Source organism: Trichomycterus rosablanca, chromosome 18, assembly GCF_030014385.1.
Source record: "Trichomycterus rosablanca isolate fTriRos1 chromosome 18, fTriRos1.hap1, whole genome shotgun sequence".
In the NCBI taxonomy this organism is placed as follows: Eukaryota; Metazoa; Chordata; class Actinopteri; order Siluriformes; family Trichomycteridae; genus Trichomycterus; species Trichomycterus rosablanca.
Genome location: NC_086005.1, coordinates 3,697,212 through 3,714,893, shown reverse-complemented (window position 1 = coordinate 3,714,893; position 17,682 = coordinate 3,697,212). Strand labels below are relative to the sequence as shown.

Below are 17,682 nucleotides of genomic sequence, written 5' to 3'. Positions count from 1 at the left end.
TAACAGGCGAAATAAATCAATTACACGAAGGAAAAAAAATTGGGTCCGACTTTGCAGCAACACTTTAATGACGGCCCTTTCCAGCAGAATATATGAAAAAAAAGCTCATTAAAAAAAAGCCCTGACCTCAGCCCACCTGAACAGCTCTAAAATGAAGCAAAACATCAACAGAGGCTTTCTTGACTAACATCAGCACCCAGCCGTACAAATGTTCTTTTGACCGAATGGGCACAAATTCCCCACAGACATAGTTTAAAGTCTTGTAAGAGGTCGTCCCGGCTGTAAAAACATCCACATGTTTGTGCAAAATCAGGCAGTCCAAGTTATCCCGGCAATATTGCACAATATTTCAAAAAGCATGAAAAATGCTAAAGTGAAGCATTTTCACCAGTGATCTCAAGCTTTAGGCCCCTAGTGTACATCTTTTACGAATATATGTAAACATTTGGCTCTATAATCATCCCGTCTCATACAAACTGAAAAAGAACTACATTAAGGTCCACCAGGACTTGAAATAAAAGTATAAAAAAGTATAAAAACCTGTTTTATGGGCTAATTTAAGCCAGACCCTGGGCGGCTCGTCATACAAATCACTCGATTCCCACAAAACCAGAGCTCATAAACAAAGACCTAACAAGGGCCTAAAATTTATAGCCAGAGCGAGAGGTTCAATAAGAAAAGGTTGAGGTACTGACCCAGAGTGGAGACATTGATGGAACGACTGGGCACGCTCAGCTGCTCCCCACGGCGAGACAGAAGTCTTAACTCATAGTTACAGTTCTGCAAGGTATCACGGAGAGAAAGAGGGCACAATCTTGAAATGTCATTTACCCAGACACTAAATCATAAATAAATACTGATATATAAAACCCAGGCCGTATTAGGTGCTGCTGTAGAAGAATCATGTAGCTTAAAATGAAATGTAAGCAATTCAAGGGGGCAATTACTTTTTGTAATCCTTGAACGAGTACTTCACTCTTATCCACACTAATGTCCTCATCCAAATTCGACCACTTCCCCTCTTCCTGACGGGACTGGAGGATGAAACCGTCGACCGGTGACTCCTCGGGTGATGGTACCATCCAGCGCAGATACAGAACCTCTGAGCTCTGATTAACCGAGAGCTGTGTGGGAGGCTCCAGCCGGAATGGTGTTGGAGTTGGGTCTACGCAGGAAGGAAGGAAGACAAAAAAAAGAAGTAAATAATTCTGCAAGTGGCTGCGGGTTGTTCTGAAGCGATCACGACTACTCTTCACCCTTCACTCTTCATCCTCCGTAAAAAGAACTCACTTTGAAAGGGGTTGGAAAAAAACATTTGGCTCATAATCATCACGCTTCATACAAAGCTGAAATGAACTAGATTAAGGTCCACCAGGACTTAGAATAAAAGTATAAAAACCTGTTTTGTAGACTAACGTAAGCCAGACTCTGGGTGGCTCATCAGTGGACGTTGGGTACATATTGTTGGCATACAAAGCAATATCAAACACACTTCCAACCCCATTTTCAAAGCTGAAAAAGCTCAATTTTAACTAACCACGTCATCCTGAAAAAGCTCAAGGTGTGTCTGTTGTTTGTTTATTAGGATTTTAATGTTATGTTTGACACTTTGGTTACATTACACAAGATTCATCAGTTCACAAGTTTATATCGAACACAGTCATAGACAATTTAGTATCTCCAGTTTATCTCACTTTCACGTCTTTGGACTGTGGGAGGAAACCGGAGCACCCGGAGGAAACCCACACGGACACGAGGAGAACATGCAAACTCCACACAGAACGCACCCGGACCGCCCCACCTGGGGATCGAACCCAGGACCTTCTTGCTGTGAGGCGACAGTGCTACCCACTGAGCCACCGTGCCACCCATGTCTGTTGTAACACACTCACACATTCACTCACTCACTGCTTTCACCCTGTTCTTCAATGGTCAGGACCCCCACAGGACCACCACAGAGTTGGTATTATTTGGCTGGTGGTTCATTCTCAGTGAGGTGTTTAAAAACTCCAGCAGCACTGCTGTGTCTGATCCACTCATACCGGCACAACACACACTAACACACCACCACCACGTCAGTGTCACTGCAGAGCTGAGAATGATCCACCACCCAAATAATACCTGCTCTGTGGTGGTCCTGTGGGGGTACTGACCATTGAAGAACAGTATGAAAGGGGGCTAACAAAGCATGCAGAGAAACAGATGTACTACAGTCAGTAATTGAACTACAAAGTGCTTTTATATGGTAAGTGGAGCTGATAAAATGGACAGTGAGTGTAACCATATATATAATTGTATAAGTAGATCATGGTACTGACCCATTGTTGTGGCAGTGGTGTGCTCACTGTACGGACCGCTGCCCAGCTTGTTTTGAGCCATGACGTTGAACTGGTACTTTGTGGATGGCAGGAGACCGGTGACCAACAAACTGGTGCTGGAAGTGGAATTAGGAAATAAGCGCCATTCCTGATGCTCATCCTCAGTACACACACACTTCAACCTGGAACAAAACGGAGCCAGAAATGCATATTATGCCAAACATAACATTAAATTCCCTGACAGTATGTAACATCTGGTATGATATGTTTATAACATGCTTATGTCAATAGTGAATGCACTAATAAAGTGTTGACTGACTGACTGACCAGACAGTGAATGTTTGTGCGTATCCTCCATCGAACCCGGGCACCCAGGACACGTTGGCCTGATTCGCTCCAACTTCGACAGAGACTGAGGACACAGCATGAGGACTCGTACCTGTCATACAGCAGACACAGAGAAGCAGAATACAGTTTAATTATACACGTTTGCTTTAGTTATGACTGTTAACAACTAACTTGGTATCGCTACAGTAAATCTGGTCCGCATACCAGACTTGGCACAGTTTTTATGCTGGATGCCCTTCCTATATGTATCTGGGCCTGGGACCAGCACTAAGAGAGCACTGACAAGTGCACCTACTAATGGCTAGGCCCCTGGACATCAGTGAATCATGTCCATGCTGACTGGTCAATAGCACTGTTGAGATTCGAGTGGGTTAGCATACTTTACCCCTGCAAACTTTACAAAACCTTGAACCACTACAATCAAACTTTTCCACCTTGCCTGAGCCTTATAACTTTTTAGTAGCAGTTTTGGCTTTTTATTTCATATTTACTCGTTTTTATTCAGGTTTATATGCACATTTACAAAATTCTAACAATAGAAGTGGACGGAAAACCTTATCTAGAGATAATCTAAAAGCTGGATGACAGTAATGACTCGTGTGTTTTGCATGCTGCGAGTTGTAAAATCGCGTCCTCACCGAGCACTGTGACGCTGGTGGTGGTCGTGATGCTGGAGACGCCGTTCGTCACGCTGCACTCCCACTCGCCATGATGCTCTTTACTCAGAGGGCTCAGCAACAGAGAACCGTCCACTGATACCGAGTAGTCCGAGATGGAGACAGACGGACCGAACTGGAGAGGAACAGAGAAGGAAATTAGCACTTAAATGTGTTGCTTTATGTGGAGTCAGCTCTGGAATATTTGGCACCCTTGTTCATGCTCAGGTCAACTGACTTTGTGGTCAATTATCTTGATCTTTAAATAAAAAATACAAGAAAAAATGTAACCTATAGAAAAGGCGCCAGTTGTTTTAGGCTTCTTTTTATGTTCCTAACTGTAAATGTTTTATAATGGGGCGGCACGGTGGCTTGGTGGGTAGCACTGTCGCTTCACAGCAAGAAGGTCCTGGGTTCGATCCCCAGGCGGGGCGGTCCGGGTCCTTTCTGTGCGGAGTTTGCATGTGTGGGTTTCCTCCGGGTGCTCTGGTTTCCTCCCACAGTCTTAAAACATGCAGCCAGGCTAACTGGAGACACTGAATTGTCCTATAGGTATCTAGCCACTAGGGTGCATAAACCAGTGCATTGTAGTGCTGGTCCCAAGCCCGGATAAATAGGGAGGGTCGTGTCAGGAAAGGTATCTGGCGGTATCTGTGCCAAATCAATAATGCGGATCACGATCCACGAGCTAAATACTGAAACTCTGGGGTGAGTTCCCAGAAAACAAAACCAGAGCGGAACGAGCATTCTGGGATCACAGCTTTAATAAAAAAATGAAAAAAAGAAGCTAGTTTACCTTGGTCCATGTGACTGTGGGTTGGGGATCTCCACTGGCCCGGCAAGGAATGAAGAGTGCCGTCCCTGCCTCCTCTCTGTACTCCTTATCAGGGGCGATCCTTAGAGATGGAGGGTCCTGAAACGGTTCATCTTAGCGTTAGTGGACCTTCAATTCATCTACTTTAATATGTCAGCATCACCCAAACTGCACTGATTTTATTTAGTTATATGGACGTATTTAATATCTGACCTGCAGGAGGACCATGGTGCGCTCTGATTGGCCCATAGTCCCATAGCTGTTATAAGGAGTACAGGTGTATACACCGACCACATCGTCGTTAGCCGTGGTGATTATGATGGAACCGTCTGCAGTCAGTGACCAGCCTGGGTACTAAAGGACGAAAAGAGAAAAATAAGAATTAAAAAACTACAGAATTAGAATCAGAGATTTTCATGTAGACTTGAACCCAGAAAAGTCAGTGGCATTCCTGAACATTGTTGACTTAAGGCTTTAACCGCCACATCTTAACCTGCAGTTGTGAATGCATTGATGAACCCATGTGATAACATTCACCAAATCATTTGAAACGATGTCCTACAAATGATTAAGATATAAATCTGTGGTTTTGTGAGCTGGTAAATGTGCTGTTGGCTTGATCTGATCATGTAATGTCCATAATTAATCCATTCTATACAGGTGAAAATGTTCAGTACAGTTGACTTAATAATGAAGATTTTTATTGATTAAACTCATAAATAAATAATAATAAGTATAATAGTAATTATAAAATAAAAACCTAATTATTCCAATGTCTTCTTTTCTTTGGTCTTTCCCAGGTACACAAAAATGTGACTGTACTTTCTCTCTCTTGTCTCTTGTCTGTGCTTAAGCTTGTTACTGACAGTTTAGCTTCTCCAAAGAACTCTAAATAAACTCTTTCTGGTACCAGAGCTGAATAATTACGGTTACAGAATTATGTCCTCCAGCCTGGCCATTTATGGCCGGTAGTTGGGGAATAGATGCGCAGATGATTGGTGGGTTGAGTGTCAGTTTCTTCTTAATAGACAGTCATCAGCATCTTGTTGAGTGTTAATTTGCTCCAGGTGGAAGTGTTTCTATGTATTTATCACAGTTTCTTCCTCTAAGGTTTGCCAGCTTCTCTGTTGGAACAGTGATGCCGGGCTCAGTTTGGTCTGGTTCTCTGCCATCACATGATGATGGCAATCTGTAACTTTTCAGGCCCCACATCTGGACTGCACTAGTTTACATTTACATTTTCGGCATTTAGCAGATGCTCTTACAGCGCGACTTACAGAAGAGCTTCCACAGTAAACATTTCATTACTCTAGTTTAAGTAAAACAACAGTCCAAGAACACAAATCTGCTAAAACCTGTAAGAACTAAAGTTTTTTTTATTTATTTTTTTTTTTTTAAAGAAATGAATAATGAATGAGTGTTAGTAAGTAAGTACAAGTCAACTTAAGTGTTTACAGTAACGTGTTCAGTAAAGAGCTGATGGAGGTTTTTAAAGGGCGGTGATAGCTCAGTGGTTAAGGTACTGGACTAGTAATCAAGTTGCCACTGTTGGGCCCCTAAACAAGGCCCTTAACCCTCAATTGCTTAAAATCATGTTCAGTCATAACTGTAAGTCACTTTGGATAAAAGCGTCTGCTGAAAATGTAAATGTAATAGTTTTTTAAAGACAGCGAGAGACTCAGATGTTCGGACAGACAGAGGAAGTTCATTTCACCACTTGGGTGCCAGTACAGAGAAGAGATTTCTGCGCTATCCCTTTTCTATCCACTTTCTCTGCTGCAGGTTGTAGATGTTTTTGTTTCTTTTTTTTGTTACTTTGCTTCTGTTTTATTCATGTTACCCTTTTTGTTTGTGACTTTGTAGCCACGGTGTTGTTCTATCTTGGTTAAGCATTAAGGATAAATTTTCCTATTCTTGCAGTTGCAAAGCTACACCTGGTCCCTTAGTGGCGAGGTGCAACCTAATAAAATAATGACTGAATTTTATCATCGTGAACTGAATCATTGATATTGTAGTGTGTGCTGAATGCTTTCATAACTGTATGCTATGTTTGGAAAGCTTTGTATAATAAACAGTTGAGCTGTGGAATAGAAAAGCAGACTCTTACTGCATTCGGGTCCAGAGGTTTGCCATTTTTGGTCCACTCAACACGCAGTAATGGTGGTTCAGCCACCAGAGGGCAGGAGATGACTCCTCTCAAGCCGGTAGGAAGGAAGATTCGCTTAGGCATTTTGGTCACCTGTGCAGGATCTGTAATAGATATATTAACACAGTGAGCTTACAATAACTAAATGTTTTAGGTAGGAATTAATGCTGGACGCCCTTCCTGGTGCAACCCTCCTTATTTGGGACCAGGGCTGAGAGTGCAAAGTACCAAAGTACCATCATACATCTGGAATCTTTACCAACCTCTGCAGAAACTGGTCAGCAAAAATGTGTAAACAGTTGAGTAAAGCTTTAATGAGATTTGAGAGTCCCAAAATTTAATAATAAGGAGGAGTATCCCAATACTTTTGTCCATACAGTGTAGCTTGTAGTTTTGCATGTTTTCTATGTGACCCCTTGTTTGAAGAGGAGGAAGAAGGACTTTATTTGTCATATATATAATAATACACATGTACAGTACAGTTAAATGCTTATTTTTGTGTATTCCAGCTTGTTTGGAAGCTGGGGTCATAGCGCAGGGTCAGACATTGTATGACAACCCTGGAGCTGACAGGTTTAAGGGCCTTGCTCAAGGGACCATGCATAGCAGAGCCTGGATCTGAACCAACAATTTTCTATTGATAGCCCAAAGCTCTACTCACTAGTCTACCACTGTCCTAGAACCTCACAGTGTTCTAATAATTAGTTCATTTTGGGCTCTAATGAAGTACTTAAAACATCAGCTTTAACTGATGATCCAACCCCCAAAACACGGAACCAATCAATGATCACATGGTGCGTTCTAATCAAACATCCACACACAGACGTACGTCTCACGGTGAGCACAGCTGAAGCAGTGGGTGGTGATGGAAGGCCGTTTGTAGGCATGCATGTGTAGTTCCCAGAATCCCCCGGAATTAAATGGGATATGAGCAGAGTTCCATCGACCATCACCTTCACACGAGACTTCATAGATCTGGTACAAAACACACACACACACACACACACACACACACAATATTACACACACCATTTAAATCTGTTCACAACTCTTATTTATTATAAAAGATGAAGAGGTGAGACTCACTCTGTGTGGTAAACATTTTCTTCCCCTTTCATCCACACGTAGGTCATGTTGGGGGGGTCGGCTTCGGCCTTGCACCTCAGCAAGGCATTCTGGGACATGTTGAGGACGGTGTCGGTTGGGGGATTTAGGATAACTGGAGAACCTGTTAGAAAAACAGATACGAATGTTATGTTGATTAAGAGCAAGCACAGCTTTTAGCTAACCGCACGTCCAAATCATTACACACTTATTGTAAACATATAGTATATTACAACTGGTAAGTATGGGGTGGACAAAATAATGGAAACCTAAAGAATTACAATAATTAAAATGAATTGATTAGATGCAGGTCAAGTCTTTGCCTCCAGAAATGCTAATCTTCTAGTTATTTGAAGGGTGAAGGTATTAGAGCCACGGTTTAATAATGCTTAAACCTGGTAATCAGAGAGGCCATAAATCAAGCTTGGCCACATCCTGGTGTTCAGCAGCTACTCTTGAATCATTTTGGCAGTGTGTATTGGGGCATTATCAGAAAAAATTAAAGGCAATCCCTGGACCTAATTTCAATCAACCCCAAATCATTATGATTCCTCTTATGTACCAAATTTATTTCCTACATCTTTATAATTGTAACCAGTTAGCCAGTATTACTTTGTTGTAACAAAACATTGTTTATAGATCCAGTTTGACTGTTCTTTAAATCAAGTTTTAAGTTTGCACATTGGCTTTTGTTATGTGGCAGCCCTGTCATGATTCTAAAGATCAGGAGCTCATTCTTGCTTTTATAACTGATTTTTTGTGAAATTTATCTTCTATCCTTTGTCAGTTGTGACTTGTAACTGCTGCTCCTCTTCAGTAATGCAGTTTAACTTTCTATTCTGTTTCACAATGCCTAATGCACCTGAAATTTGAACACCCACTTTTTGGGCTCCTTGGAACCCTATTTGATTCTGTTTCAGAGTTCTTGTATAGTGGATACATCTAACATTTAAACTCTTATTTACTTATAAAAAAATACTTTTTTAAATACATATCCAATCTATTAAACCAAATTCTAATGAACTCTAGGCCAACCGAGGAGTTTTTCCTTGCTACTCCTGCCCTCATTTTGCTCACTAGGGGTTCTTGGTTCTGAAATCTGTAAAGTTGCTTTAAGATTAAAATAAAGCTATACAGATAAATCTTGACTTGATATGCTGTTAATAAACCGTCAATCTAAAAGATATCAAGTTCTTTCCATGTGATGGTTGGTATTTCGTCCACTGATCGATTGCCATTGGAATGCAAGCCAACTCGCCACTAATACCATCTCACCACCAGATGGCAGTAAATGCTAAGCTAAAATGATCTGACCTGCATTAAATCGTGTACAAATATGAGACCAGATCCACATATACAGCCCCCCAGTGCTTATCCTTCTCTATCTCTCTATCCAGTCAGCAAACTGATGTGTTCATTAGCACAAAGAAGCCCCCGCTGAATTTAGGACCTCTATCAAACACAACTATGGCCTGAATACACAATGGGCGTTTAATGCAGGCGACATATGGAGGGTCTGACCTTTGACTCTGAGCTGCATGATGTGAATCTCATTTCCCTCGCTGTTCGAGGCCCGGCACTGATATTGTCCCGCTGTGCTTCTACTGGCAGATTTAAAAATCAGACTCCCGTTCACGACCTATCAGAGAGAGACGGAGGGCGGGGCAGGAAAGGAGGGGAAGGGAGGATCACACATGGAAATTTTGGTGGAGAGGAAAATGGAAAGAGGTGATGTAAGTCTTACTTTGCATAGACTATGATTTCACTGCCCTAGCAAAAATAGAAAAAGCTTTTTTCATTGTCCCATTCTGGTCAGGGTGGCACAGAGTACCAACAAAGCACTTAAATCAGGGACATGGTGCCAATTCATCACAGGTCAACATACACTTACAAATTCACTTATCTAGCCACACCACAAAGGTTTTTTTTTAAGGGTTTTTCAAAGCTGATGAGGGAAACTGGAATTATCTGTAATTAACTTCTGTGGTTCTACATCAGGTAGAGTTTTTCCCATCTCCCATATCTTGCAGAAGTTGAACTGACCACTTTAAATTGCCTGTATGTGTGAGTTTGTGATGCTTGTAAATACATTCCCACCTCTCACTAAAGTAAAAGTGCTTGAGTAGAACAACAGCCTACTGCTTAATCCTACTTCCATGGAGAGCTCATTCTCTCCAGTTTAAATATCAGGCTGTACTATCAACCTGGTCAGGTGTCTACCAGTTACATTTTACTGTGCCTGAAGAAGGGAAGGCTGACTGGGATTCAGCCACTACCCACTGCTATTGAGTCAAGGTCAAAAAAGGAGAACTCAGACTGAGGTTGCATCGTCGTAGATTTGATATGTCTCAGATTTTATTACCACATGAATGTGGCCAAGATCAGAATTCAGTGTCATTTTTGCTTTTTAGAATGTGATAAAAAGACATATTTGGGATATGATATAAATGAAATTCTTGATGGATGTGTTGAAGATCTTTAAGCAGTTTTGATTTGTCATGAAAAAAACAATAATAATAACATTAATAATAATAATTATAATAAAATCAGGAACAATTTTAAAAAATGGCACTGGTGTAACTGAGATGAGTATTTAGATGAGAATTGATTGTCAGCTTCATGCATTTAAAGTTAATATACACAGTGTTGTGGTAATAATGTTAATGTTAAACCTCAAATAAAAAACTGGATTTATAGTTTACCAGCTAAACACAGGAGAATTGTGTCTGTTATTAACATAACTAATTAGCATTTCATCAAACTCAACAACGACGAACAGTTTTATTGAGTTAATGTTGAGAATAATTAACGTCCCAAACGTATTTTTGTGTTCTGCTTTTTCTTCACATTAAATACATTGAATCACGTCAATATTTCTTACCGTTACACCGTTGGATTGGATGATTTGGACTCCATCTTTATACCACTTGATGGTGGGTAGAGGGTTGCCACGGGCGACACACTTCAGCGTTACTGGTTTACCCAGCAGTGCTTCTGTAACTGGGGGCGGAGTTTCACTGAACACGGGTGGAGCTAAAAAGTTTTAAAGAACAACAGAGGATAATTAATCACCATTATCATCATCACCATCATCATCACCATCATCATCATTATCATCATTATTACTGTCATCATCACCATCATCATCATCATCACCATTATAATCACCATCATCATCACCATCACCATCATCATCATCATCATCATAAATCCATCATTATTCCATCACCATCATCATTATAATTACCATCATCATCATCACCATCATCATCATTATCATCACCATCATTATTATCATCACCATCATCATCATCATAATCACCATCATCATCATCAACATTATAATCACCATCATCATCATCACCATCATTATTATCATTATCATCATAATCACCATCATCATCATCATCACCATCATCATTATAATCACCATCATCACCATCATTATCATCATCACTATTCCATCATCACCATCACCAGCATCATTATCATCATCATCATCATTATAATCACCATCATTATTATAACCATCATCCTTATAATTATCTTTATTATAATCACCATCATCATCATTATTATAACCATCATCATCCTTATAATCATCATCATTATAATCACCATCGTCATTATTATAATTACCATCATCACCACTATCATCATCAACATCATAATCATCATTACAATCACCACCATCACCATTATAATCACCATCATCACTGTCATAATCATCATCGGCATTATAATAAACATCATCATCCCCATCAGCATCATCACCATTATTATAATCATCATCACCATCATCCCCATCACCACCAACAACACCATCACCATCATCACCATAATTATAATCATTATAATTATTATCACCATCATTATTACCATCATCATCACCATCATTATTATAACCACCATCACCTTAATCATCACTATTATAATAACCACCATCATCCTCATTATTACAGGAAAGAAATTTATCCATGTGATTAGTTGTAGATTAAAGACGATTGCTTTTCACCAGAGTCCATGATAAGACTTTGTGTTTGAGAGTAAACATCACTGTGGGACTCCAGCAGGACTAATATATTATTCAATCATTTTTACTTAACACTTTACTCTGGTCAGGGTCTGGCAGTTCACTCAGTAGAAAGGACCAGCCCACATTCTACACTCCTACAGAAACCCATTTGTGCATGAGAAGAAAATATAAAACCGCTCACAGATCGTAACTGCTGGTGAGGACCAAACCCAGGACCTCGGGGACCGTGTTGCTGTGCAGCACAAACTCTACCAGCTGCACCACGTACCGAAAGCGGAGTTATAGTTAATTAAAATCTACAACAACAGCAACAACATGTTTTAAACAGAAGTACATATTAACAATGATCAGAAGTGTGGGTAATGGACTTAGAATCAGAAGGTTCCTGCGATTTCGGATTTTTTGTGTTTGTTCCTCGTGTTCAGTATCAGTAATCTTATCATAAGTATATCCTTTTAATCTGCTTCATTCAAAGTGACACCCTTAAAATGATTCATAATTTCTTTTACTTAGCCTGGTTTAACCATATTCACTAAGAGTGCCAATTATTCAGCTCCTGTCTGTTTTTCTGGATTCATGATTTCAAGTTTATTTAGTAATTTAAAGTTTATCTTCATGTCAGTTTAGTTCAGGTGTTTAATACATATCTATTGCTAGCGTGGGTATAAAATGGATTTCATAAAACTAATAATATACTTTAAATCCAACATCCACAGTTTGGTGATGACTTTTTTATGCACCAGCCTGACTGTGCCGCTGTCCATAAAGAATCTGGCATTGAAGGATTTTAGTGACCTGCACCCAGCCCTAATTTCAACTCAGTAAACACACTTTTGGATGAACTGGAATGTAGATTGTGAGCCAGGTCTTCTCTTCCAACACAAATAAACTGCTGACTGATTCCCACAAACACACTCAAGTCTACTAAAAAGACTGTTAGAGCAGCAAAGAGGAGACCAACTCCATATCAATGTTATCTAACAAGATAATAGTCAGGTCAGGTGTCCACATTCCTTCCTACACCATGGTTGAGTAGGTTCCCCCTGTTATTAGTGCTGCACAGGTAGATAACAGGTGCAGAATGAGAACAATATATGGGCATGTATTTTTAACAAGGGTGTGTGTGTGTTATAAAGGATCTATTGAGTTAATACAATGCTATTGTTGATACAATGCTATTGTGAGTGTTGTGACTGATCCTCAGTGCTTCAACAGCTGTGAGGTACAAAACATTCACAAGTCTTTCCCACCTCAGTCACTCACCTGTAACTGACAGCAGTGTCCAAGTCCCATTACGTCCCTCATCCGAGGATTTGTCCAGCTGCAGAATGCGGCACTCATACCAGCCATTATCCTCCAGGACAAGACCCTTCATCTTCAGAGACGTACTTCCAAAAAGGGACACCCGGCCTGCAGGAGGGACACAAAAGTTTGGGTTATCAACTGAACTAAAATGTGCACAGTGAACCCTACCTGTTAACCATATGACATTTAGCTTAGCATAGAAAGAAAAAGACAGACAGACAGACAAGAAAAAAAGAAAGAAAAAAAGACAGACAGACAGACAGACAGAAACAGACAGACAGAAAAAAGAAATGCAGACAGACAGACAGAAGTAAAAAAAGAAAGAAAGAAAAAGACAGAAAGAAAAAAGAAAGAAAGAAAAAAGAGACAGACAGAAAAAAGAAAGAAAGACAGAAGTAAAAAAAGAACTACCGAAAGAAAAAAGAAACAAGAACGCAAACAGAAAAACACAATAAGCAGATTTAATGTCCTGAATGATTCAGTCTAGTGGATGAATGTACAGATTAAATAGAAAAGAGTGCATGGGGACCCCACATGGACGTGTCATTACTTTGATTAAGACGTGTATGATAGTGTGGTGTTAATTTTTGTATTAAACAGAAGCAGCACGTTTTAAATTACAACACAAATATCAGGTCAGTCAAAAGTAAACACACAGATCATCGCTGCCGGCTCTGAAATACGATGCTTCAGTTGCCAGGTAATACGGGCGGGGGTGGTGGACCGAGTCCTTTCTGCCTCTCCTTTCTTTCTCCGTCTCTGACCTTTTTCTTCTCTTCATTCTCTCATTGAAATCAACTTTTCAAAGCCTCTTTTATTCTCGTGCTCTTGGAGGAGGCTTTTAAACAGGTCCTGGATTTAAATCACGCAAAGCACTCTGGGTAAACTGCAGGAGAAACGGCTCCGGTCCTGAAGGTTCACGTTTCATCTCGTCTGTTACACTCGATTCTGTTCGACAGCAGTTTAACCGGCAGATGAATCAAGTGTGTTCGTCCAAACGGATTTATTTAAATTTACATTAGCTGTACATGTTAAGTGTTACCTTCTAATTCATTTATTCATTACTAATATTATTTTAATCACACATGAACAATGGACACAATGCAGGTGAACATCTTGGACAAGAATTCCTCACAGAACAGCTCACACACTCGCACATAAAGGCATTTTAACACAGTCAAATCACCCGATGCATGTCCACAGACTTTTGCATGTCCATTCACCTGTTGCAGTTCTATTAGATTTTTTTGAGCCGCCGGTGGGACAGAACAGTTTTCTTTTTGGAATGATTTCATACATGTGCACAATTTACAGATGAATCACTGTTGAAGAGTCACATAAAAACTACAGAGTCTCCAAAACTACCATCAGGCGCCACTTCTTCACAGGACCACCACAGAGCAGGTATTATTTAGGTGGTGGATCATTCTCAGCACTGCATTCATTTCATTTCATTTTCAGCATTTAGCAGACGCTTTTATCCAAAGCGACTTACACAATGAGCTGAACACATTGAGCAATTGAGGGTTAAGGGCCTTGCTCAGGGACCCAACAGTGGCAACTTGGTGGTGGCGGGGCTTGAACCGGCAACCTTGTGTTTACTAGTCTAGTACCTTAACCACTGAGCTATCACTGGCCCACTGCAGTGACACTGACATGGTGGTGGTGTGTTAGTGTGTGTTGTGCTGGTATGAGATCAGACAGCAGTGCTGCTGGAGTTTTTAAACACCGTGTCCACTCACTGTCCACTTTATTAGACACTCCTACCTAGTCGGTCCACCTTGTAGATGTAAAGTCAGAAACGATTGCTCATCTATTGCTGCTGTTTGAGTCGGTCATCTTCTAGACCTTCATCAGTGGTCACAGAATGCTGCCCACAGGGCACTGTTGGCTGGATATATTTTTGGTTGGTGGACTATTCTCAGTCCAGCAGTGACAGTGAGGTGTTTAAAAACTCCATCAGCGCTGCTGTGTCTGATCCACTCATACCAGCACAACACACACTAACACACCACCACCATGTCAGTGTCACTGCAGTGCTGAGAATGATCCACCACCTAAATAATACCTGCTCTGTGATGGTCCTTACCATTGAGGAACAGCATGAAAGGGGGCTAACAAAGCATGCAGAGAAACAGATGGACTACAGTCAGTAATTGTAGAACAACAAAGTGCTTCTATATGGTAAGTGGAGCTGATAAAATGGACAGTGAGTGTAGAAACAAGGAGGTGGTTTTAATGTTATGGCTGATCGGTGTATAACAGTGTATTTCTGTTCTATTTTTATGAAACGAAATGTTAAACGATAATTTAAAACCTGTCACTGTGGGACTGAAGCTGGTCTGTATTGCTGGGTAGAACCATGACTCACGTGTACCATGCTAAAGCCAGGCTCGAACCGTGTTTTTTTTAGACGAGCTGTTGACGGTAATCATTAATGTGGTCTCCAGAGAAAACCAGGCACTGTGGAATCTATGCTGTGACAACAGCACAAGCTTAGAGGTTCTCGGCAGCAGCACAGCAATTACGTGTTTATTCCTCTGTAGCAAGTGTATAACGTAATAAAAGTGTATAATACAATAAAACCTGATTAAACTGGACCGTCCAGATCTATACACACAGACAGCCAGAGCTGGGTCGTATAACGTGGCACGGATCTACACCCAGCTTATTAAAACATCCTGCAGTAAAGCACTGCCGTGCCGTGTACCTGAGCCTGGTCTGGATTTGAATTTAGTTGCTGTGGTGAGGAGAGTAAAATCAGGTGAGGGAGGAGATGGTTTAGAAGCAGGATTTCTCAAATTACAAACAGATTAAGTGGCTTGGGGAAAGACTTTTAGATAGTTCACTCATACAGGAAAACTATATAATAACTCTGATTATACAGATTTATATCTGAGTTAGAATAATAATCAATAAATATATTTATTTAGAAATTGTGAGGCTCTAGCATCGACATTCCACCTTAAACACCACAGCTTTAAGTCGAGGACTTGATATTTACCAATCAAACTGGTTTATGAGCAGACAGTTAGCCAGCATTTGACTGGATAGCATGCTTGCTACATACTGACGTTACTTACATAAATCACACTGTTAAAGAAAATACAAATTGTTTTAATATTTTGATATTTTGATGTTTGTCTAGTGGTAAATAAATCATATAATGATGTAAATCAATGATTTAATACACTCAAGTGTACCTGTAATTCAAGTAATGTAAACTAACTCGTAAGCAGTTAGCTAGCCAGCCTGCTAATTAGACGAGTAATGAAAAAATGGTGCATCTCCAGTTACACACTACAATACTACAAAACCCATCGTATACTAACAACAGTACTCTAGTCCAATAATTAGATTTACTGTTTAGAAAGAAAGAAGTTTTGTTTCTTCATTGTGAGTCTGTATGTTAGATGAAACTGCCTCAATAATCGACCCCTGAGGGACTCCACATGTTAAAGTGATTACAGCTAGATTTACAAATGCTAAATATGAAAAATAAATAAATAAATTCCCTTTATTTCTAGCTGAACTGACTACAGACAGTGTCTGAGAGTCCCACCTGGATGGATGGATGGATGGATTAATAATGGATGGATGGATGGATGGATGGATTAATAATGGATGGATGGATGGATGGATGGATAAATAATGGATGGATAGATGGATGGATGGATGGATAGATGGATGGATAGATAGATAAGTGATGGATGGATGGATGGATGGATAGATGGATGGATAGATAGATAAGTGATGGATGGATGGATGGATGTTTAATCATTGTTTACTTGGATGGATGGATGAATGGATGGATAGAGGGATGGATGGATGAATGAATGTTTAATCATTGTTTTTTATGGATGGATGGATAAGAATGGATGGATGGATGGATAAGAATAGATGGATGGATGGATGGATGGATAGATGGATGGATGGATGGATGGATGGATAGATGGATGGATGGATGGATGGATGGATAGATGGATGGATGGATGGATAGACAGATGAATGAATAATCATGGTTTACTTGAAAGAATGGATGAATGGATAAATAATGGATGGATGAATGGATGGACGCACAACCACAAACAAAGCAAAAGGTTTAATTAACTTAACTGATTTAAAAATTAATAAAGGAAATTAAAAGACAATTTAAAAACAAGTTAAAAGAAGAGTCGGTGAGTAAAGCTTGAGTTTTATATCTGAAGTACAACTGAGTAAACACGTTCATCTATTTATAGATTAGAAGATAAAAGTTGATAAAACCACAACTAAAGCATAAAAATCTGCGTCAGTCTCACAACACACAAAAAAACAAAGTAAAACCTTTCAGTTGTTACTTTCAAAGTAAAACCTCATCTGTGTGTTCACCTGTTTCCTCATTCATCTGAGAACCACTTCAAAAGATCACACACACACACACACACACACACGCCCGTGCACTAACACACTGTTGCTGAGTGATTAGCCGTGCTCCAATGCCCACACCAAACTCCGAACTCACAAACACACACTAAGCGTATGTTGCTATGTCTCTCTCTCTCTCTCACACACACACACACACACACACACAGTTTCACTGGGGAATACGCCGAGTTTGATTTGCAATCCAGCTTTACATTTACACAAAGCAGACAACTCAAACTCACACTTCATTGTTTGCTAAACTTTCTGTTCTCCCCCAGTTATAGACAGGCAGGTTTGGGGGAGGGGAGCAGAGTGAACCATGCTGCACCCCCAAAGTTACCACGGGCTACAAGCTTTAATCAAAGTCACGATGTCATGAAACAGGAACAGACCTACACTACAGCCCTGAGGAACTCTAATCAGGTCTATTTTCCATCAAACCTGCAAACCACTGATCCCTGTTTACTGCATAACCTCTGATACTCATATATTAGTCATAAAACACAAATATTTATACTAGTCTATGAAGTCTTTGTTTGTACTGTAAT

The 17,682-nt window shown here is 40.2% G+C and overlaps 1 protein-coding gene across 1 annotated transcript in view; it reads right to left on the bottom strand.

The window, feature by feature from the left end:
- The window catches only part of igsf9a (immunoglobulin superfamily, member 9a), a 31,863-nt gene that overhangs the window by 2,998 nt on the left and 11,183 nt on the right, over positions 1-17,682 (bottom strand). Inside the window, exons 3-15 of the mRNA XM_063014704.1 lie at positions 12,686-12,832; positions 10,268-10,419; positions 8,908-9,025; positions 7,369-7,510; positions 7,112-7,257; positions 6,244-6,386; positions 4,350-4,490; positions 4,119-4,235; positions 3,305-3,458; positions 2,646-2,757; positions 2,319-2,500; positions 948-1,165; positions 696-780 (exon numbers count right to left, since the gene is read on the bottom strand). Coding sequence (XP_062870774.1) covers positions 696-780; positions 948-1,165; positions 2,319-2,500; positions 2,646-2,757; positions 3,305-3,458; positions 4,119-4,235; positions 4,350-4,490; positions 6,244-6,386; positions 7,112-7,257; positions 7,369-7,510; positions 8,908-9,025; positions 10,268-10,419; positions 12,686-12,832 — 1,857 coding nt within the window. The remainder of the gene's footprint in view (positions 1-695; positions 781-947; positions 1,166-2,318; positions 2,501-2,645; positions 2,758-3,304; positions 3,459-4,118; positions 4,236-4,349; positions 4,491-6,243; positions 6,387-7,111; positions 7,258-7,368; positions 7,511-8,907; positions 9,026-10,267; positions 10,420-12,685; positions 12,833-17,682) is intronic.